Consider the following 23848-nt stretch of genomic DNA (forward strand, 5'->3'; position numbering starts at 1 on the left):
GGGCGGGTGGGGCAGCTTGGGGGGTGAGGGGGGCTGGCAGAGCAGGCTGGGGGAGTGTGGGGGTCGTGGGGGCTGGCAGGGGTCCCCCCATGGTTACCTCCCTGAGCCCCCGCCCCTAGTACTTACCAGTTCAGAGTCAGTCGCAGCTCCCTGCTAAAGCCACCGGGGAGTGCCTGAATCATCAAAGCTCTATGAATCTTTTCCGAAGATTTGGAGAGATGAGAATCGATTTGGACCTTTAGATTGGTCCCCTGATTCGATCTGATTTTGGAGATTTGGCCACCGAATCAGGCCAAATCTCCTCTGAATCAAATCACCACCTGAATCTTCACACAGCCCTAGTCCATATATCTTCAGTAGCAGATGTAGGCCCAGGGAATGTTTTCAAATAACCCATTGCTAGAGGACAAATGTACTCAAACCAAAAGGGCTTGTTTGAAGAGTTCATACTTTATGATTTTGACAGGAGAATTTATGAAGGAATGTTTTCTATATGTTTTAATTTGTCTTGGCTATTAGAGGGTCTAAAAAAATTAAACTGGCCTTGCCTTACTCACAGGCTGGGTTAGATCGAGCCAGGCTCCTTTTCCCTGACTTCCATGTTCCCCCTGGACTGCCTATATTTGGATCTAACTATAACTTAATTAGAGAAAATGTCCTCCTTCTCTTGTCTGTCATTACCTTGGCTTCCTCGCTTCATCTACTTCATACATTATTGTGTTGTTCCTACTCCAAGGTTTTCATAAACAGATTGTTTTTTCAATAACAAAGCTCCTGATTATAAATGTAATCTAAATGCCAGCCTCTGTCGCTCCTTCCTGCTATGATAGCAATTGCCTTCGGTGTAAAGGAGAAATACTTAATAGTTAAATATCTTGTCACTAAAGGGCCATTTGACTTTGAAAGTAATCTTAGGCTGATATTCAAAAAGGCAGCACAAAGCAAAAACAAGTATATATAAATGAAAGTGTGTTTTTGATGTAGCCATAATGCTATCTTGACAGTACAATAGAATTGTGACTGACTTCCTTACAATTCCTCTCCAAGGCTTTGTGGAGGGGAGGATGATAAAAGGAACGGTCATTAATAAACAGTATGGTTCATTTTGATAAATGCTTACTGAAATGCTTTTTTATTATTACAGTAAAATCACCTTTTACTATATTTTAGAAAAAACAATATTGAGTCTCTTAATAAAGCTACATATAAAGTACTGGTTTTTATGATTTTTGTTTTGTTTGCAGTGAAGGTGCTGTCATTTGTAATGCACATAATTACATTACCCAGTGCCAACACATTCTCACTAAAATAATGTCAGCAAACCCGCAACGAGATATAGATGGTAGCCACAATATCTGGATCATTAAACCTGGAGCAAAATCCCGTGGCAGAGGTAAGAGCTTCTTAGGCTTTTTTGATTTGAGGTATTTATTAGCAGAGTTGTGAGACCATTATCTACAGAAGCAGCTTGTAAAAATATGAGGAAATTCTACAATTCCTCCCATGTGATCCATATAGAACTGCCTAAATAATTCTAAGTGTAGCCTTTCCCAAAGTCATTTGCATGCAGTTCTCAGCAGCTTGCTTTTTTACACAATATATCATAAGGGGGAAATGGCAAAAGAGAAATTTGTCAAATCATCAAATGTAAACTTGGCAAACTTTTACCTTTTTCAGTGAAATTCTGTTTTTTTTTAGTCCTGGAGTTTTTTTAAGCTTGAGCAAAAATAGGTTTTCTGCTTTTGAGATGAGGGAAGGGATTGGGAATGTCATAAGTACAACCTCTGGGTCAGGATTTAGAAGCCGATTGGTCAGAAGTCCAGAAGCCAAAACCAGGGATCACAATACTAGTCACTGAGCCTGAAAAATTTACATTGGGGTTTGAAGCAGGTTCATGGTCAAGGCCAGACTAAGAGGTCAGGAGCCAGAGAATCCAAAACCCACAATAGGGTAAGCAGGAGGAAGTACTGGGGTCCAAATCTGGGGCAAGGCAGGAACAAGGTACAAGCGTCAAAAGTTGGAGCAACACAGGAATGAGTCTTGGGCAAGGCTGAAGGCAGGGCAGGAGGGTCTGAGGCAGAAGCAAGGTAGAAGTTCAGAGTTAGAGACGCAAGCCAAGGGTTCAACAGCAGAGTCAGGATCAAAGCCAGGAAGTCCAAGAATATAGGAGTCATAGATTCATAGATTCCCAGAGTCGGAAGGGACCTCAGTGGGCCATCCAGTCTGACCCCCTGCCCCTGGCAGGCAAGAAAAGAAACACCAACCCTGAGGTCATGTGATCCCAGCCAGGTGCCCGTCCAGTCTCTTCTTGAAGACCCCCAAGGATGGGGCGAGCACCACCTCCCTTGGGAGCCCATTCCAGATTCTGGTAACCCTGACCATGAACACCTTCCTCCTAATGTCCAGCTTAAACCTTCTCTCTAGTAGCTTATGGCCGATTGTTCCTTGTCCTTCCAGGGGGTGCCCTGGTGAACAGATCGTTGCCTACTTTTTGTTGCTCTCCCTTTATGAATTTGTACGCAGCCACAAGGTCCCTTCTCAGTCTTCTCTTGGAGAGGCTGAAGAGGTTAAGGTCCCTTAGCCTTTCCTTGTAGGGCCTTCCCTGAAGGCCTGTAATCAGGCGAGTAGCTCTTCTTTGGACCCTCTCCAGGTTGTCCGCATCCTGCTTGAACTGCAGCATCCAGAATTGGACACAGTAGTCCAGCTGTGGTCTGACCAGTGCTGCATAGAGGAGGAGAATCACTTCCCTGGACCTGTTTGTGAAGCACCTACAGATGCACGACAAGGTGCGAATGGCTCTGCCAACTGCTTCATCACACTGGCGACTTGTGTTCATCCTGGAGTCAACAGTGACTCCAAGATCTTTTTCTGCCTTAGTGGAGCTGAGGAGGTCACCCCCCAGCCTGTAGGTATGATGGCAGTTCTTCCTCCATAGATGCAGCACCTCGCACTTGTCCTCATAGAATTGCATCCTGTTGCTCTCTGCCCACTTCCCCAGCCTGTCTAGGTTGTTCTGGATCTGGTTCCTCCTCTCCAGGGTGTTAGCTGCACCCCATAATTTTTGTGTCATCTGCAAATTTGGACAGGGTGCTTCCCACCCCCTCATCCAGATCACTGATGAAGATGTTGAACAGCACCAGCCCCAGAACTAAGCCCTGAGGGACTCCACTGCCCGCATCTTTCCAGGATGACACCAACCCATCCACTACCACCCTCTGAGTGTGACCCTTGAGCCAATTTGCTACCCAGTCTACTGTGTAATCATCCAATAAATCCCCTCAGTTTATTTATAAGGATGGTATTGGATACCTTGTCAAAGGCCTTCTTGAAGTCCAGATAGATAACATCCACCTTGACTCCTGTATCCAAACAATTGGTGGCCTTGTTGTAAAAGGAAACTAGGTTAGTCAGGCAGGACCTGCCTGCTAAAAACCCATGTTGGTTACCCCTCTGCATCACACTAGCTAGCAGGCTCCCCCAGATGTGTTCCTTGATAATTTTTTTCTAGGATTTTCCCAGGGATAGAGGTAAGGCTGACTGGTCTTTAGTTTCTGCAGGTCCTCCTTACTCCCCTTCTTAAAGATTCGGATGACGTTAGCCCTCTTCCAATCCTCTGGAACCTGACCCGAGCACCGTGAGTGCTCATATATCCTTGCCAGTGGATCAGCTATGACCCCTGCTGATTCCTTCATTACCCGTGGGTGGAGTTCTTCCGGTCCCTGTGATTTGAATACATCCAGTCCCTCCAAGTATCTTTTTACCGTGCCGGCACTGATCGTTGGTCAGCTGATGTTCCCTTTGTTGGTGTCCATGATGTATATTGAGGGGTCGTCTAGATTCCCATTTAAGAAGACAGAGGCAAAAAACTCACTGAAGAGCTATGCCTTGTCCCTGCTATCCATCACTAAGCTCCCCTGCCCGTCCTGTATGGGTCCTATGCTACTCCACCCCCTCTTTTTGCTCCTAACATGCCTAAAGAAGGACTTTTTATTGTCCTTAATCCCTGATGCTAGCCTGAGTTGTAGAGTTGCCTTGGCCTTCCTGACCAACTCCCTGCAGGCAATAGGAGTCAGGCAAAGATGTATTAAAACTTGTTCCAGAGAAAAGACCCTGCAGGAAGTGGGAGGGTTTTATAGCCCTCTCATCAGGGACTTGCGGTCCCTGTTGGTTTCTCAGGTCATGTGATTACAGGCTTTCCAGATCACTGGAGACAGATGTGGCTGCAGAGCTCTCCCAAGCCTATGCACATGGAGCCCATGCCCAGCCAGGGCTTCCCCATGCAGCTGGGGACTGGCCAGGAGCTGTCTTAATTCTGGGACAGCTCCCAGCCAGCCCCAGCTGGGTGGGGAAATCTGGCACTGCTCAGCTTCCAGCTCTTCACAGGAGCCAGGAGGTGAGCAGCGCTGGGATGGGGTACCTCTCTGCCCTGTTCCCACCCCCTCTTTCCTCCTCCCCATCCCAGCACTGCTCAGCTCCCAGGTCCCTACAGGAGTGGGGAGCCAAGCAGCATCAGGACTGGAGAGCTCTCTGCTTTCCTGAGCACCAAGAGGCTGGCTGGGATGTGTCCCACTTCTGGTAAATCTTCCACCCAGCTCCCATCTGGGCAGGGAAATCCCAGAGCAGCTGGGGGCTGGCTGGGATCTTCCCCAGAATCAGGACAGCTCCCAGCCAGCCTCTTGGTGCTCGGGAAAGTAGAGAACTCCCCAATCCTGGTGCTGCTTGGCTCCCTGCTTCTGTGGGGACCTGAGAACTGAGCAGTGCTGGGATGGGGGGTGGAGGTGGGGTAGACAGCTACCCCATAACAGTGCTGCTCAGGTCCTTGGTGGAGCTGGGAGCTGAGTGGCGCCAGGGAAGTTCCCTGTCCCTTGTGGCCCCCTGGTTTTGGGGCTGACTGGGAGCAAATATGCTCCCACTCAGCGTCTACACATGTGCTATTGTGCAGTATGTACTGTACAGTTAGTTTACTACCTATATTTACAGGTAATAGCTAACTGCGCAGTAGACAATTTACTGCACAGTAAATGGTGCACATGTGTAGACAGTGATGCTTTACTATGCAGTAGATTCGTCTGCTGTGCAGTAAAGCATCTCATGTAGACATGCCCAGAGTGTTCTAATTTTAACAACACCTAACTCCCACAGATTTAGTTTTGTCTGAGCATAACATGTAACTTACCTTAAGGCACACCAGTTACTGCAGCCAGTGGCACAAAGGGAACATTGTGACTAGCATCCTGTTCAGTTACATTTGAGTTCCCAGCCTGAATAGCCTGGTACCCATTTGTAGCTGGGTTAAATGGTACAACCTGCAGCACAAATCCTAACCAAGTCTCAAACTCATGCCACTGGCACACTAGAATGACCCCTTAGTTACTCTATGCTTATGACTTTAGTGATGAGTTAACCATTTGCTTATTATTTGTCTGGGTGGTAAAGGCTTTATAAAAACATCATGCAGTGGGCACACAGGAATGTGATCTTTTTAACTGATTTTCTTATTTTTTTTTTAATTGTACCGTAATAGGTAAATGACAATTCTCAGTCAGGTATAGACCGTCTTTTTTTTATGCTCTCAATTTCATATAGTATTATCAGACACTAACATGTATATTATATTATTTCTTTTCCAGAAATAGTGTGCAAAGATAGACTGGAAGATATTTTGAAGTTAGTAGAAACAACAGATCAGTGTCCTGTGAAAGACAGTAAATGGGTGGTCCAGAAATACATTGAGACTCCATTGTTAATTTATGAAACTAAATTTGACATCAGACAGTGGTTTCTTGTCACTGATTGGAACCCTCTGACTGTTTGGTTCTACAAGGAGAGCTACCTAAGATTTTCTACACAATGTTTCTCCTTAAACAATCTGGACAGGTAACTAAGGAAATCTATGCAAAAACTTAGGTATCCAGAATAGTTAACAAACAGAATTGGACTGAAAATCTTACCTTATATCAAGTTCCTGAGTTTTGGAAGTGAAATAGTGGTGACATGAAAAAATATCCTTATACTTGACTTTCTTATGTTTTATTAAAGTTGTATTTAGTTAGAGTATATGAATTAGGCTGGCGGTGACAGCAGCAGTTAAAGTCATGGTGTGAATTTACAGGTGCCATAACTTATACCAGTTATTCTAACTGTGACCTCATTCATTTTAAGCATGCAGAAAATCCAAATTTTATAAAATTATAACTTTATAACATTTTTAGAATAGCAGCATATGTTTATCAAACCATCATTTTTACACAAATGGTAAAGAATTGTGATGGACTAGTCTTATAGTCTGACAGTGTTTGGGGAAATTTCATACAATTTCTCAATTGGAGAACTGTTCTATTTTTCTATTCAAATGTATTTTTGGCAGGTGCTGCACAAGGGAGTTCCAAGCTGAAGATAATTTTAAAATCAAACCCTAGGATTTTAAGAATTAAATACCATATTTTCTCACAGTCACTATGTATCTTTCTCCCCAAGTCAGCCCCCGAAAACTGGGGGAGAGGTGTTAAGTGTGAAAGTTCTTTCCTTTGCTGGAAAAGAATTATACCTGGAGAAACTATACATGCCATGGAGCTGTCAGCATGGCTGGCACTTGTGTTTGTTCACAAAACTGAATGGTTGGAGTCTTGTGTTAACACTTACAGCTGTAACTATTGGCTGAGCATGGTAGCTTATGCCCAGAGCAACATATGAGCTGTTGGTAGTATCATGATGAGACTTGTGATAAGGAAACAATGCTATATTTTTAGGAACTTAAGAACTACTTATAGTAAAGAAATAATCTTGCTACTACCTTTGCAAGGGTTTGGGGCCTAACATTGTGTGACATAGAGTAAGTCTTTCTGGGAATATAGAGTGTCCAGGAAGTGTAGTATTGCCAGAGACAGTTTGCCACACCAGGAAGTTCCTGGTATTTTGCTTCCTGGACTTTTTATGTCATGCAGTCAACCATGACTCTGGAAGAAAATTGTTTTTCTACATTCTGCCTTTAAAAGTAAGGTGTGTGTTTAATTTGGGGGCATGTTGTATGTGAGAAAAAACATTATTTATTCAATGTTTATATTGGCATAATAAGTTCACTGCATACAGTATTTTCATGAGAGTACCATTGTGATATTATGGAGCATTTACTGCCTGACTCTTAGCTTTGGTGCATTCTTTTCACAGTTCCATTCATCTTTGCAATAATTCTATCCAGAAACATTACAAAAATGCTGCAGACCGGAATCTCCTCTTGCCATGCCACAACATGTGGACAAGCACCAAATTTCAGGAGTACTTACAAAAGAGAGGCCATGGGAGTATGTGGCAAAATGTTGTCTACCCATCCATGAAAAGAGCCATTTTCTACACAATGAAGATGGCTCAAGATAAAGTTGAAACCCGGAAGAACAGTTTTGAGCTATATGGGGCAGACTTTATTCTTGGGCAAGACTTTAAACCCTGGTTAATTGAAATCAATACTAGCCCAACTATGTTCCCTTCTACTCCAGTTACAACTGAGCTATGTGGCCAAGTGCAAGAAGATACACTTAAAGTTGTTCTTAGCAGGAAATTTGACAAACATTGTGATACTGGCAAATTTGAACTTCTCTGGAGACAGGTATGAATAGTTCTACATCATTCTCTACATGGTCATGGGGAAATTGATTTTGTGATTATTTTAAAATCAGTTTGATCAGTGTGGTAGATTCATTTTAACACTCAGCATTTAACTCAATTGCATGGTGACATTGGTAAGATACAGGGAGCGTCTACATGAGACACTTTACTCGAGATTAGAGCTAATTACTGGACAGTAAGCATCACCGTATGCACGTGCAGGTGCTTACTGCATAGTAATTGGCTCTAATCATGAGTAAATTTGCTACCTGCAAATGCAAGTAACTAATTAACTCTTGATTACTTACAGAGCAGTAGTGCATGTGTAGATACCTGACTGGGAGCACATTTGCTCCCTGTCAGGCAGGCAGCCTGGGGTGGGAGATTGCTCCCTGCCTCCAGGAGCTGCCTGTTGCTGGAGTGGGATCTGCCACTGAAGCCTGGGCAAGGACAATGTCCCCCTGCCCCAGCAGCAGGGAGCTGTCAGCCCCTGCTTCGTGATCATGGGGCCCAGGCTGGGAGATCCATTTATCCCAGTGCCAACTCCATGGTCATGGGACTGGCATTGGGAGATCCTTTTCTCCCAGCACCATCTCTGTGGTTGCAGGGCCAGCACTGGGAGAGAAGAATCTCCCAGTGCTCGCCCCTCAACTGTGGAGCTAGCACTGGGAGCAAAGGGTTTGCCAGTGCTGAACCCATGACCACGGAGCTGGTGCTACAAGAAAAGGATCTCCCAGTGCTGGTCCTGCAACCACAGAGCTGGCAATGAGAGAGAAGAATCTCCCATCCCCGGGCCCTGTGATCATAGAGCTGGTGCTGGGAGATAAGGATCTCTCATCCCTGGCCCCATGATCGTGATTGGGGAGCAGGGTCTGGGAGCTCCCTGCTGCCAGCATAGGGGGATGTTGTTTCTGCCTGGGCTCCAGTGACAGAACCTGCCCCAGCAGCCAGCAGCTCCTGGGGACAGGAAGCAATGTCCCAGTCCCCGCCAGAAGAAAGCTGTCTCCTGGTTCCATGATCTGTGCCAGCACCTGAGCTAGCATCTAGGGAGAACCTACAGCTTCCTCCAGCTGCTGCAGGGGGCCAGTGCATGGCCGGTGAGGATGGGAGCAGATTGCTGCCATGAGCAGCAAATTTTCTCCTGCATCCCTGCACACGTAAACATGTTTGGGAAAGTTTACTCTAGAGTAATTTACTTTAGGGTAAACTGCTTCTGGATTATTTGCACATGTAAACGCGCCCACTGTGTACAAGGGCATTGATACAAAATCTGAAACATCCACCTCCCACTATTAATTAGTTCTAGTGTCTATGTTTTCATTACTTCACTATGGCTGGTCAGTTGGAAGCTATGAAATATGCTAATTGTGTCCAAAGCTACTGCTACAGTGTAAGAGACAGAATGCTATTTGTAATTAAGATATTACAGCTTATTGAAAGTATTATTAATCATGTTCACTGGTATGATTTTAGACATTTTCTTTCTTTGAGTGACCTACCTGTGGAAAAGGTAAGTAAAACTAATAAATTAGTTATTTGGTTCATACAAATTAGATGTGCTACTTGCATAATCAGGAGTAAATGAGATGCAGGGAAGCTCTGGCAGGCTTGGCCTCACAGAGGAATTTGTGCAAGGGACAAGTGGCAGAAAAGCTACTTACCACATTTGGGAATTCCAGCAGTCAGGTTCAGTTTCAGGCTATGCTCCTGCAGACACCATGCACATGAATATACACAAGAGTTCAATGGGACTAAAGCTAATCTTGCATAAATGTATATGGGTTCAGAGCTTTGAACTATGCTGGGAGCTCTCTCCAGGGGGCCTGCAGCCAAAGGCATTGTATTATTTACCTGTTAAGTATCTTGGGCATGCTTTATTCACTTGCCTCCCATTCTCCTTTTAGTATTGCCAATTTGGAATGGTCACATTAACCATTTAGAAATTTTTATGGTTTAGGTTTGGAAGATTTCTACTTTCAGCACCCAAAACTTGAGTCTAAAAGAACTATTCAGTAATTACAGTATGTCAGAACAGCCTTCTCACATGTTTATAAGCACTCTGTGGCTAGCTTACTATTTTATTGAATAACAAATTTCTTGCATGTTTGGCGTATTGCAATTTATCATGCAATCAATGCATTAATTGCATGATAAATGTAATGTCTGCCAGGGGTCTTGGGATTGGTGCAGTGAGCTGTTAGTATAATAGATTTAGCATAAAATCAAAAGTTATAGTGCTTTTATATCTATATTAACATTTTGTTTATGAGAAAGTGTTAGGTATGTTGTATAAAGTGGAAAAAAGGATTATATGTAAATTAGTAGAAAGTTCTGAATTGGGCAGACTTTTTTTCTGTGGTACACTAAAAGCTGTGCTATCTGGCACTTTTTACTAACAGGCAGATCAATGTGGCAAAAGCGAAATCGGAAATCCTACTGTGGCACTTTCGGTTTCACAGAGTCCCACAGCCCAGGTCAAAGCAGCCTGCGTGGGGCCCCCTTCCCTGTCCCACAGCGCACATTGATAGGGGAATAGTAAACTTTTAATTAAAATCCTCTCCTTGCTATTAATCATTTCTGTCCCTCCCTGTCCCTTGGCACTCTGACGCACCGGACATGGTAGGAGGGGTGGCGGTCCGAACAGGCGGTGGTCCAAACAGAAGCCTCTCAGATAACTGGCAATTTTGATCAACTGGCACTCCACATTCCCCCTACACTACAGCTTTTGCTGTAGTGTAGAATACTCTGTCATTCAAACTGTGAACAAGCTCATATTGCCCTTGTGAGGAAGGCTAAAAGCATACTGGGCTGCATTAGTAGGAGTGTTGCCAGGAGATTGAGGGAAGTTATTATTTCCTTCTATTTGGCACTGATAGGCCACATCTGGAGTACTGTATCCAGTTTTGGGCCCCCCCACTACAGAAAGGATGTGCACAAATTGGAAGGAGTCCAGCAGAGGACAAAGCAAATGGTTAGTGGTCTGGGGCACATCATTTGTGAGAAGAGGCTGAGGGAACTGGGCTTATTTAGTGTGGGGAAGAGAAGACTCAGAGAGAGGATTTAATAGCAGGATGGTCCTGCTTTGAACAGGAGGTTGGACTAGATGAGCTCCTGAGGTCCCTTCCAACTTCTAATTTGTATGAGTCTATAACTAGATTTAATCCTTGGCATTGTTACTTCTTCATGTATAATTTGGTATATTATGCCTATGCTAAAAAAATGTAATTCTTTTTGTTTCTTTTAAGCCTCTCTTGGAGCTGCCGCCATTTAACACTACTGACCTTGCAGTGGAGGGAACTGGTATTAGGCGATGCAGGCAGAAACTTTCCCCTGTCACTAACTATAATGTTCAAGAAACATTAGCAGAAGTTCAGCAAGAATCAGTCCCATATCACTCAGCCAATCACGAGAAACAAAGACAGTCAATAATAGCTGCAAATGAGAAGCAGAATCTGAAAGATCCAAAGACTATGGTCTACGCTATACCTCAGCCTCTAAAGAGGCAGCCAGGGAAAAGCATTCAAGTGAGTGATGTGCCCACAGAGTGCATTGGGCACACAGATTTTGCCAGCTTCATTGTTCAACCTACACAAAGTATTGCAGAGACAAATCCTACACCTCATATGAACAGGGCAAAAGGAAAAATTGATCCAAACTTTTGGAGAGTAAGCCAAGCTGCTCTTCCCTTTCAAGTTATGAATTCCTTCGACCGAAAATTACCACGGTCTTCTAAAACATCAGGTAATAACTTGTTTAGGCATACTACACTGTAAATGACATAAGCAGCAACTTTACTCAGAGAGTTGAAGTTAGTTATACAGGGTGTGTCTACAAATCATGCTATGCCGCTGTGGCAACTTGCTATATCATCATAGTGATGTTCTGTGGCTACGTAGTGATCATATACATCTACACGTCACTGGCAGCTGTTTTGCTGTAGCAGTGCACTCCCCCGTCTTAGTGTGCTGCTATGGCAAAGTGGTGCACAGTATAGGTGGTTACTGCACTATGCTTTAGTACTTTTTCCTGGAAATACTAAAGCACAGTGCAGTAACAATGCCACTGTAGGGCAATGTGTAGACGTGCCAGCAGTGTAGGTTTTTCAGTTGTTTATCAAGTTATTTGTATATCTCTGCCACATTATTGTGTGTTCATTTTCAGTAGCTTAAATAATCCCACTCTTTTCAATCTCTCTTCCTATAGAAGTTTGTTCATGCCTTTAGTCATTATTTTCCATCCTATTTTTTATACATCATGTTATTTTGTTTATATTTTTTCTCTTTGGGATGTTGTTACCCTGGTGAGCTGAGGTTTTCATTAAACTGTCCACAATAATGCTCAGTTACTTGATTCCTACAGTGAAGTCAAAAGTTCATAATCTTTTTTATGTTTCAGGGGTGTACTTAGGAGCTGTGATGGTCTGAGACGAGAAGACATACAAAAAACTAGATTCCAAAATGGTACCTTTTATTAGACCAACTGGGAAATCACAAGAAAATTATCCTTTTCTGCAAGCTTTTGGGATCAAAGTCCTCTTGTCAGGCTCTGGGAAAAATATAGATGGTACAAGATGGAAGGAAGGAATTCTGCCTGATCTACACATCAAAGAGCTACTCAGCACAGCTCACAAAGATACTCTCATGAACCCAGAGGGACAGCCTTCCATCTTCAGCTCTCTCTGTGCAAAAATAAAGTTTATTTCCTACCTATGGGGATTTTTTACCATCTTGTACTAACTATACTTTTCCAGAGCCTGACTGAAGGGACTTCAATCCTGAAAGCTTGCAGAAATGGACAGCTTTCTTGCAGTTTCCCAGTTGGTCTAATACAAGGTATCATTTTGGAACCAAGACTTCTAGTTTTTTGTATATAATCTTTCACATGTAATTGAGGTTAACCATGACTGAATTGTACCTATTGGGCATGGATGATGACACTAGACTGGTTCCAGTGGACTGATGTTTGCATTACAAACCACCATGTTTTTAAGCACAAACCTGGAATTTAGTAGTGATCAAAGATTAAGTAAGCATAATTTTTGACCTAGTCTTTCAGCTCTTTGATTCCTTGTGCTCAGTTTTGAAGCCCAGGATCATAAGGTCTTAGGAAAGTAGGGCTGGAATGGATCTCATGAAATCATCTAGCCCCCTGCTCAAGACAGGTTTCAGACCTGATGAAACATTCCAGCCAGGTGTCTGTCTAAGCTGCTTTTGAAAATTACCAGGGATAGAGATTCTACAACTTCTCTACATAGCCTGCTCCAGTAATTTACCATCCTCATAGTCAGAAAGTTCCTCCTAATTTTCAAAGTAAATTTCCTCTGCTGCAGTTTGAGACAATTGTGTCTAGTCTTGTCCCTACAGCCACAGAGAATAGTCTGTCTCCATCCTCTTTATAATTGCCCTTCTGGTATTTATCAAATTTCCCTTTAGTCTTTTCTTCTCTAGACTAAATAGTCCTAGTTCTTTCAGCCTTTTTCATGTCATGCTTCCTGGGCCTTGAATTACTTTGTTTCTCTTGACAATCTGTCTGTGAAGTAAAGTGCCCAAAACTGGACATGATATTTTAGGTGAGGCCTCATCAGTGCCAAATAAAGCGGAAGAATCACTAACCTTAATTTGCAATAAACACTCCTATTAATTCAACCCTATATGCTGTCAACATTTTTTGGTAACAGATATCACACAATTGACCCATGTTCAGCTTATGATCTACTATAGTCCCCAGGCCGCCTCTGCAGTTCTGTGGCCAAGCTAGTTTTCCTCAGTTTGTATTTCTGCATGTAGTTAATCCATCCCAAGTTCAGGATCTTGCATTTGTCCTTGCTGAACTATATCTAGTTGATTTCAGACCATTTTGTCCTGCTTATTCAGGTTAGTGTGGATCCTAGCTCTATCCCCAAAGTGCATGCAACTCAACCCACCTTGTTGTCATCTGCAAAATTGCTAAGTATGCACATAATCCCATCATCCACATCATTAATGAAGATATTAAACAATATTAGACCCATGACAGACCCCTGGGTTTGATTCATCCTTCCAACTAGATATTGAATCATTGATGACTGACTTGCTGACTACAATGATCCAACCAGTTATGTATCCATATTACAGTACTTCCATCTAGCCTGTGTTTCCTTAGCTTGTTCATGTGAATATTGCAGGAGATGGTGTCAAAATCCTTGCTAAAGTTAATGTACACCATATCCACTGCTCTTTCCCCATCCATAGATTTTCTTAGGGAAGGAAATCAAGTTTATCAGGCATAGCTTGCACCTTGCTCTTGATCTGCTCTGTGAACTTTGCATTGTCTTCTTTTACCTTTGACATACGTGTAGAATCCCTTTTTGTTGCCTTTTACATTTCTTGCCGGTTGCATCTCAAATTGTGCCTTTGCCTTCCTTGTTTTCTCCCTACATGGCCTTTCAGTAAATCCCTGCTTAGAAGGTAAGTTAGCTGATATATGAAGACACTGTTTCCCATCTTTAACAGGTGGATGCCATTTCCTTCCAGTAGTCCTTCTTCTTGGAATATCGCCCCATGGTTGAAGAAGCCCAAATCCTGCTGGTGATACAGTATATACAGCTATGTATTGAACTCCAGGATGCATCTCCTCTTACCTGGGCCTATTTTCATAACTAGAAAGACTGATGAAAGCACCACCTGGACCTCCATCCCCTTAACCATTACACTGAGATACATGTAGTCACTTCTGATCTGTTCAAGTTTGCACCTGGCATTTTCATTAGTGCCCATATGGATGAACAGCATGGGATGGTACTCAGAGGGTTGGATTAGTCTTAGCAACCATCCGTCTTGGATGTGGGCTCCTGGCAGACAGAAGACCTCCTGACCCAGTAGGTCAGGCCAGTAGATGGATGCCTTCATGCTCCAGTGGAGGGAGTCATCAGCCATCACTGCCCTTTGGCGGCAGTGGTCTCATCATTCCATCCTGTGGGTACATAGCTTGGCCACTCCCACCACTGCAGTAGAATCCTTTTGGTATGATGCCAGGTCTTAGTATCTGCTCTTCAGTTCAGAAGAGGAGTGTTATCTATTGCTAGATGTGACAAGCTACCTTCTTGAGTATCTGGGTCTTCTTTGTCTTCCAATGACTTCTCTGGCTGTCCCTCTTCCATGATGCTGGAGCTCTCTTTGTGCATTAAATCAATGAAATCATCATGCTCATGGATGCTTCTGAGCTTCACTACTTGCTCTAGCAGCTCCCATACCTGGCTCCTGGGAGAATCTATCAGGAGGCACCTCTCATACTGCTAGCACCCCTAGCCTCAGCTATGTTCTCTCAGCCATGGGGGTACATGGGGTGGCTGGGAGCCCTGGAGCTTGTGCTCCTGCAGCTGGGAACTACCGTCAGCTGGGAGCTCCCAGACTTCGGGGTACACATAGGCCCCCCAGCTGGGAGCTTTGATCAGCTGACAGGGCTCATAGCCATGGCAACTTGTGGGTCGGTGCTGTGGTTAGGAGTCACATCAGCTGTGGGACTCCTAGCTGCAGCAGTACATGGTGCATCCCCCTGGTGGGGAGCATAGGTTAATTAAAGCTGGATAGAAACCAACTATAAAGCTATTACACATTTTCCATCTCTAACTTCATAGCTGGTTGGACTGTTTTAAGGTGTGATTAGTTAATTTGCACATGTAGCCAGTCTAAATTAATTGTACAATTAACCAGTTAATTGTGTAATACATGTAACTTGTAGAGGGGGCCTTATTTGTATCATCCTTATGATTGGTTTTTGGGGATTTTCTTGGTGATATTGCTAGCTGTGTTTCAGGGCCCTGCTACATGGTCAAACTAAAGCTATAGAGTTATTCTACATTTTCAAGCACTAACTTTGTAGGTGGTTGGTTCTTTTATAGCTGAATAGTCATTTTTTTTGTACGATAATTACTTTGCACATATGACTAGTTTAACTTTATTGTGCAACTAAACAGTTAATTGTGTGATAATTACTTTGCACTTGTAACTGGCCTTTGCATGTGTGGCCAGTCTAAATTTATTGCATGATTAACTAGTTAATTGTCTAATATATTTAATGAGTAACAGGGGCCTCAAATATGTGTCTTATTGATACAATATGGGCACATCTACATGTGCTATTAACATGAAGCAATAAAACTCCAGTACATATCACGCTTGAGGTTTATGCTTCTGGGTGCTACTTTTGAATGTGCGCATGGGACTGCAGTACATTTAACCAAGTCTGAACAGCCCCAAGTGGCAGAGGGGTCCAGGGTGTCAGCCTGCCAGCCTAAGGCTGCTTTGATCTGGCTCAGTGTGCTGCAGAGGGGTTGGTTGGGGCATGAGGGTGTTCCAGTGTGGTGCTAGCCAGCAAGTAGCACTGACGCACTCATGTGCCCCACCCGGCCCCATCAGCATCTACATGTGCATTGTTGTGCGTAACAAACTCCTCCTTAGGACAGTACTTGTGTTTACAAGTACTAACCTGTGGCAGAGTTAATTACTTTCCATATGTAGCTTTCTTTTATTATGGTCTAAAGTGCTAAAAGTGGTAACTGAAAGTAGTGTTTATATAGTTTATTATAAATCTAACAAAGACTTTTAACATACGGAATGTAGCTGGAATGTGGATTATGTCTGTTCTTTCTTTTGAAAGGGAAGCAGAAGAATAACCAGAAGATTCCATGCTTAGTTTGTGGAAACACCTTCCAGTTTGAGAAAACTTGTAAACACTGCAGCTCCTTCTGTGCCACTGTATTGCAAGGAAGTTCATATTTACCTATGAATGCCAGCTGTACCCCTGAAACGACGGTGACAGCCCACAAGATAACTCTTCATAGTCATGTCTTCCATACATACTTTTGAGGCCATTCAGAGTGCCTCACTCTTTGACAAGGGTTTTTGAAACAAAAATAGAACTGCAAGCCTTGCATAAGAAGATGTTGTAGAAAGATCATTTATCAGCACTTACTCAAATATAATATGTAAAAGCCTGTTTTAGTAAGAAGTATCTGTAGCATTCTGTGCTGCAGATTTCAGAGATTTTTTGTAAAGCATGGCTTAAGTCCCCAAGCTATCGCACAGAAGCTGGTATCTTACTTGCGCAATAGATCTGTAGGCCAACATTGTGGATCCACATTAGTGCCAAACATTCAAATGCAGTAAGAATGTTCTTATACACCCTCAACTGCAACCCCCAATGATGGCCATGCTGTAAAAACTTTCTTATGTGTCAATGAATTGGAGTGGAAGGGCTTATGTACCTATCCATGAGCACATAATGTACTTAAAACAAAACGGCAACATACGGGGACTAAAAACACCTAGAGGTTCCTGAAAACACCTAGAGGAGGTTCCTGGCTAGAGGGTCTGGCTCCACTGCTCAGGATCAGAACAATTGCTACTTTTGCCTTCCTCTGTAGAGGCATGGTCCTCTTTCTTGGATCTCTTGAGGGTATTTTGACAATTACTTCCTGGCTTTGCAGCATCAGGACATTAGAAGTGCCATCATCCCTCTGCTTTACCAGGGGCAAATTCCATTTTTTTCATGTCTTTTTCATTTCCCTCTATTTCATTAATGGTGGATGCTTAATGGCAGATGATGCCATAGTTGGAATCTCCCAGCATTGGGCCCATGATCACGGAGCTGTGGGACTCAGGTCTCCTAACTCTGGTCCTGTGATCAGGGAGTATGGGCTGGGAGTTCCCTGCTGCCGGGGCAGGGGGACATTGTCCTTGCCTGTGCTCTGGTGGCAGAGCCTGCCCTGGCAGCACGCAGTTCCTGGGGGCAGGGAGCAACCTCCCGCCCCCTGCTGCCCAGCTGCACATCTGCTTCTGGTCAAGCATCTACACATGTTCTACTGCACACTTACTAATCATGAGTAAATTTGCTATTTGCATTTGTAGGTAGCAAATTTACTCACGATTGGACCCAGTTACCGCACAGTAAGCATCTGCACATGTAGATATGGACACTTACTGTGCAGTAATTAGCTCTACTGTGCAGTAAAGCATCTCATGTAGACTTGCCCAGTGTGAATGATCCTAACTGTAGCAAACACAGGCAGGGGGTTGGACTTGAAGATCTACAAGGTCCCTTCCGACCCTGCTTCTATGAAACACAGAATTATAAAGTCATCTGATAACAAAAGAGTTGTGTATATCAATTACATTAGTGCAAATAAAGAAGATATTCTTTCTACTAGAATTCAAGTTTGACATATGATGAGTAAGAGTTCAGTCAGAATGGCTCTAGATATGATTGAGTAGTATTAAAATGTGTTCTAAACACATGCTGTCTTTATTTGAGATGAGACCCTCACTACTGTCCACCCAGAACTGTTCAGAATATTACAAAATTGGGAGGGTTTAAAACCACTTTATTTTCCCCTTCCCTTTGCTGCAAGCTGCTTGGTCCCTGGTATCTCATTTGTAATCCTTCTGGTGTTCAGTCAATGCTGGAATTCTGTTTTTATTGGTGGATGTATTCTCACGTGCATAAATATAAAGATTGTTGGAAATACAGAAGTATAAACCTACTACCAAAGAAAAATGCACAAAAGTCATACCTATAAGACTATTAAATAGAGCTGGCCTCCTAGGCATCTGAGGAGAGAGACACACTGAGTCAGGAGCAATAGAACAAGCCAGAAAGTGAGTGCCTTGGTGATAGGGACGTTACTTAATCTGTGATGTGGGGGGCTTGAACACTTCTGGGAAGCAGGGGAGATGGTTTCTAGGACATCCTGTGACTGAGAACCTGGGTCTCCTGCTTCTAGTGTGAGTACTCCAACCACTGGGATATTGGGCAACAACATTGTGGCATTGCTTAATTGTTGTCTACCAATCATTAATTTGTTTGTCATGTACATGCAAAAGTGTCCTGGGAGATCCTATTTTGGTAGTGGGTAAAATAGAATTGTAAACTGTACAAGTGCCAAAAATAGCACTTATATTCTGGGTAACTGCCATTTAAGCACATAAAGTGAAATAGGATATAACTCTAATAGACTTATGAAGTGTATAGCAAAGCAAAGAAAAGAACCAAACCTAGATCTCCCAAGCTACAGCCAGCTCCCAGACTACTGGATCATCCTTCCTCTGTAGCCGCACCTCATATTAGACTAGGGTAGGACCATTTATGAACTATTTGAGCTTGTCTTGTGGGATAGGTACTTGACTGCAAGAAAGGCATTTAGGAATTAACCTCCCCTTTGGATGCAGAGACCAGTGGTCCACAACATGAGGGATGACGCTGACTGCTAATGAGTCCTCTGACAAAGCTCAGACTGTGTGTGTTTGATGGGTCATGGCTTCTTCAATTATTAGTCCCCTTAGGGGGACCATGGAGGTGCACAGAGATGTGGTACATGTATTTGTCTCCATGCTGCATCTTCTGTTCACCTGGTGTTAGAAAAGTCCTCTAGCTGTTATACCCTAGTAATAGCCACTGCCATCCTGATTTTCATCCTGCTTCTGTTCAGGTGACAGTGCATGTTTAGCTGGAGAGAGCACACAATTAGGTAACTTTTTCTTGGCAGGATGTGCTGAAGCTTTCTGTGCAGGGAAGGAGGATAATGAGGTTACTTGTGTAGAGACCAGTGTCAACTCCAGTGCAGCAGTCATCTGTTTTAGTTCAGAAAATTCTCTATTAGCTCTGGCAGATTTTCATAGAGGGAGTGTGGTATTTGTCAAAGGTAGTACAGATCGGGCTACCAACTATGCAGATGACCAGGACATCCCCTCATGGATGATTTCTGGAGCACTCTCCTAATATGGAGTAGAAATACCAGAGAACTTCCTGGCAAACAGGAGGGCTTTGTTGGTGCCTCCTGCCAAAATGCCTCTTATACAGACAATTTCTTGTTGAGTGACCTATTACACCATGTCATTGGCATTACACATCACTTCCTAGATTGTTTTTGGGACATGGCCCAGGGCAGAGTTCCCATGTTCTGGGGGGACAATTAAAAATGTCCCAGTGGTGAAGCAACATGACTTTGCCCATAAGAGAGATGAGTGCACAGATAAAAGCAGTGCTGGCACAGAGTCCTGGTGTTCTGCTCTTAAAGTAAACTAAGATTTATGCTTTGAGAATTTCTCACTGGAGTGTCCCATGCTGGAATATGGGAGTCCCCCCTCAATTCGCTAATTCAGTCTTTCCCTTTGATGTCCAAGTTCTAGGGGAAAAATCTTTAGGCAGATATGACACTATGACAGTGTTTCTATTTCCAGGTGGAGGGTTCAACACATGATGTGATCAACATCTTGCTGCTGTGAAGCAAGCCAGCTGTGTACCTTGTTTCCTGGCTTCAGGTAGAGTAGTGAGTGTGCCAGTCTTTGAGCTACTGGGGCTGTGTAGCATGCTCTCAATGTAAGATAGTTCCAAGAAGGGCATTCCAGTTCCCTTTATGTTGGAGAAGTAGTCAGGCTTTGTGACTCAGCTCAAGCCTGCTTTTGGGGCTGGTTGATTTTGGTGTCTTTAGGAAGGCATATACACTTTCTGACTTGGTTGAAAATCTACTAGAATGAAAAGGCTTCTAATCAGAGCAAATAAAGTGCAATTAAATTCTAGACTAACATATTCTTGATTAAAAAAAAATCTGCCTTCTGTACTGAAGGAAAACATGAGCCAATCTTGTAAGGCCATCGGTCCATTACAGCTACATCACTTGTGGACTCAGACTATTGAAAGTAGCTCTTTAGTTTCAGTGGCTTGCCTGTCTGAACATAAGAAAAGCACTCCTGTTTCTCCAGCTTTTATACATTGGAATCTCTGTTCATGGGAAACCTAGGAACAAAACAGCAGATCAGGATGCAATTACATTGTTACTGATTTTGCATAGTGCTTTTCTATATTCTGCTTGACAGTAGCTATTGTTAGTTCTTAATTTTCATGACAATTGTATTTAAATGCAAATTCAACAAAAGAAATTTGCTAAGACTTGTATAAGATGATGAAATCCAAAAGGAAATGTTTTACTATGATTATCCAGATCTGAAAGCATTCTTTACTATCTTGTACACAGGAGCATACGTTTTGAATTGTGAGTAAAGCTTGCTTCATAGCCCAGACAATCAGCATACTTCTCAACACTGGTAACAAACTTGTAGTAAGAGGAGGAGCCTAGCTCAGAGGTAGTGTGGGTGGGACTAATACATATTAAAGTTTTGGCATGAGAGAAAGAGTTGTCAGAGTTGAAGGTCTATTTCTAAAAGATTAATCCAAAGCTGTGATTTTTAAAATTTAAGATGCTAAGAGTTGATGTTCAGATTTTTATTATAATAATTTTGGGGACCTCTGATTGCCAGATAATTCCCCGGATTGAAGAATGTGGACTTGCCTGCTCTCAGGTAAACTGTATCTGCTATTAATATATGCTACTAAAATATTTGTAAATATCTATATGGTTTGTCTGCCTTAAATAGCATCCTTAAAATTGCTGTAATTTTGAAGTGCAAAAAATTATGTATGAAAATTAAGTATGAAAAGTTGACATCATCCAGGAATAACTCATTAAGAAACTTTAATGTACAGCATTACAATTTTTCCCTTCAGTCTATTATGTATTATGGGGGTAGTGATAAAAAAGTATTTAATACCTTTTAATTATTTTGGTAACACAATTCTTATAACCAGACTAGTTTAATGGGTACTGAATTTTCAAAGGTGGAATTTTCAAATGTGCCTAAATGTTTTATGAGTACAAATCCCATTCATTTGCACAAGAATAAAGAATTAGAGTTGAACTGTTAAATCTCTTCTTTGTTGGGAGAAGTGCAGTGTCACTTCTGTTGGTTTTTAATGAGTTACATTGTGACTAAAAGAGAGCATGTATTCCTTGTAATAGCTTTTCATTTTGTATTGCTTCCCTGTATGCCCACATGGGGGCAGCATAAAGATGTCCTGATTTTATAGATTCCAAAAAATGTAGTACTAAAAATTCTAAAATTAAACACGAAATGATTAGATGATTGAAATTAAAATAGGATGCAATGATAAGGAAATTGTGCTTACCTATACTTGTCATGTTGCCATTAACAATTCCGTTGTTATTGAGAAGATACAGTTTGGTGCCATGAAACCAGCATTGAACTGTGTGAACAGAGGTCCTGACTGAAAGTGTCATGGTGTTGTGAACCATCTAGGGGTGGGACTAAGACATACATTAACAAGCTTCATCAATATGGTTTAATGATAAAGAATGATGAATATTAAATACATCCTAATTTGCCTTGTGTTTTACATAAGACAATATACAAGTGCCAGTAAGATAAAGCACTGTGAGAACCCACTACCATATTTACATTTTTTGTTTGTGATTCTGAATCAAAATTGTATGTGTTCTTTACCTGCTCACATATTATGTTATCACTGCATTTCATTCATGTGAAAAGAGGGTTTTTTCAGAAATAACTGTATATTTTACAACTATAACATGTATTTTTAAAACTTTTACACCTGCGTCCATTTTTGGCTTTCTTTATCCTGACAAACTGGGAATAATAATCACTGCTGGCATGTAAAACAATGATAGTATTATGTCTTTAAAGTATTGCCTCAGAACTTTTTCTAACTAATATTGAAGTCTAGGATGATTTTAAAAATAAATCATATATTTTTGTTTAGATGCATTGAAAATGGTTTACCAGAATAGTGGTATCAGTTTAAAGGTATCTGAAATGGTTAAACAGCATGTTTCAGTACATTTGCTGAAGGTAGTTTTTTCTGCTGGTTTTATTCTGTAGAATTCTGAATTCATTTTTTGCTTTTAAGACAAACATGTTTTCTTACTAAGACAATCACTCCTCTTGGAGTTGGGACAAATTGGCTCAGGTTTTCTCTCATTTGGTCAGCACTGCCAAGATAACATATGCAACCTAGTGCATGGCATTAGAGCTATATGACCAAGGATCTGGGCTTTCCATTTCCCATGGTAAAATGGAGAAAACTGCAGATTTTCCCCTTTACCTAAGGAAAATGTGGATTTTTCATTTAACAGGAAAAACTACAGATTTTGCACTTTTGCAAAGAGCTCTCTGCAGGCTGGCAGAGTTCCAGCCTGCAAGAGGCTGGGTGGGAGCGGGAGGAGGGCGGTCAGGCAGGGGGCACCGTATGCATGTATATGCACACAGCTGCCTGGCAGCCTGAAGAGCAGCTCCAGCAGGTAAGTCTGGGCAGGGGGATTGAGGTCCCACAGGGAGGGAGGAAGTTTGGTAGGGCTGGGGCTGCTGCCTGGCTGGGGGTGCATGGGGCTTGGGACCTGGGGCTGGAATGTAGGGAGCAGGATGGGGCCATGGGCAGCTCATCTGGGAGGTGGGGCTGGCTCCCTGCTGCTGTGTGCACTTCCAGGGGGTAGGGGCAGGGCTCGGTATAGGCTGCCTGTTGTGGCTTGGGCTCCCTGCCCTTCTGCCCTCCCTTGGGGCCTCTGTAGCACGGCGGGTGCAACTCTGTTCAGCAGGGCAGAGCAGGGCCATGCGGGGAAGCTTGTTGCTGCTGCAAACTGCACATTGGCCTGGCAACGCATCCCCTGCACGCCTTGCAGAAGCAGGGGCATTAGTGTGGGGTTGTGTTCCTTGCTGCTGCTGTGTGGGCAGGGGATGCATTGCCAGGGCAGCATGGAGCTTGCATTGGCAAGGACCTTCCCTGCATGGCCCCACTCTACCCTGCAGTGCTGGGTCACACCCACTGGACTGTGGAGGCCCCAAGAGAGGGCAACAGGGCAGGGAGCCTGAGCCTGCAGTGGGCAGCCTGCACCCATCCCTGGCAGCTGGGGGCCCCCTCTGGTAGGGCTGAGGGGTAGGGGGCCCTGGGTGGGGGATAAGGAGCACCATCAGGGCCAGGGTGCTGTGGGGCGGAGTGAGGGGCACCAGCAGGATTGGGGGGACGGGGAGAAGTGAAGGGCACCAGCAGGGCTGGTGGGCTGTGGCTTGGGAGTGAGGGGCCTGGACCTGCAACTGTGAGCTAAGGAGGCAGGGGGAGCTCTGGTTTTCCATGATAAAAAACCCAAAATCAAATACCAAAATTTATAGGTATTTAGAATTTATTTTATTATAGTGATTGAGGCACTGGTAGGCTTCCAAATTGCTTTAAAATTGTAAATGTATCAAGAAAACATTGTGTTCAACTGATACCTATATACAGGTTTTCCTCGATTTATGCTGTACAAGTTCCTGGAGAATGGCGTTTATAAATTGAATTCACATAAGGCAAACCCACTTTACAATGTAACAAATAGGGATAGGTTCCCATGGCGGTGAGGGAG

The 23848-nt window shown here is 43.1% G+C and overlaps 2 protein-coding genes across 3 annotated transcripts in view; both read left to right on the forward strand.

The window, feature by feature from the left end:
* The window catches only part of TTLL8 (tubulin tyrosine ligase like 8), a 38424-nt gene extending 26398 nt beyond the window's left edge, over positions 1 to 12026 (forward strand). The window contains exons 9-13 of the mRNA XM_019509250.1: positions 1245 to 1393; positions 5631 to 5877; positions 7168 to 7603; positions 10848 to 11343; positions 11998 to 12026. Coding sequence (XP_019364795.1) covers positions 1245 to 1393; positions 5631 to 5877; positions 7168 to 7603; positions 10848 to 11343; positions 11998 to 12026 — 1357 coding nt within the window. The remainder of the gene's footprint in view (positions 1 to 1244; positions 1394 to 5630; positions 5878 to 7167; positions 7604 to 10847; positions 11344 to 11997) is intronic.
* Positions 12027 to 20484: 8458 nt separating this feature from the next.
* Positions 20485 to 23848, forward strand: part of IL17REL (interleukin 17 receptor E like) — a 106948-nt gene continuing 103584 nt past the window's right edge. The window contains exon 1 of one of the 2 annotated variants that reach the window (XM_019509315.1): positions 20485 to 20936. In XM_019509315.1, the coding sequence (XP_019364860.1) occupies positions 20835 to 20936 (102 nt within the window). In that variant the 5' untranslated portion in view covers positions 20485 to 20834. The remainder of the gene's footprint in view (positions 20937 to 23848) is intronic. The other variant, XM_019509316.1, reaches the window with a different exon arrangement.

This window comes from Gavialis gangeticus, unplaced genomic scaffold (assembly GCF_001723915.1).
Source record: "Gavialis gangeticus isolate Ggan-Ray unplaced genomic scaffold, GavGan_comp1, whole genome shotgun sequence".
Lineage (NCBI taxonomy): Eukaryota > Metazoa > Chordata > Crocodylia > Gavialidae > Gavialis > Gavialis gangeticus.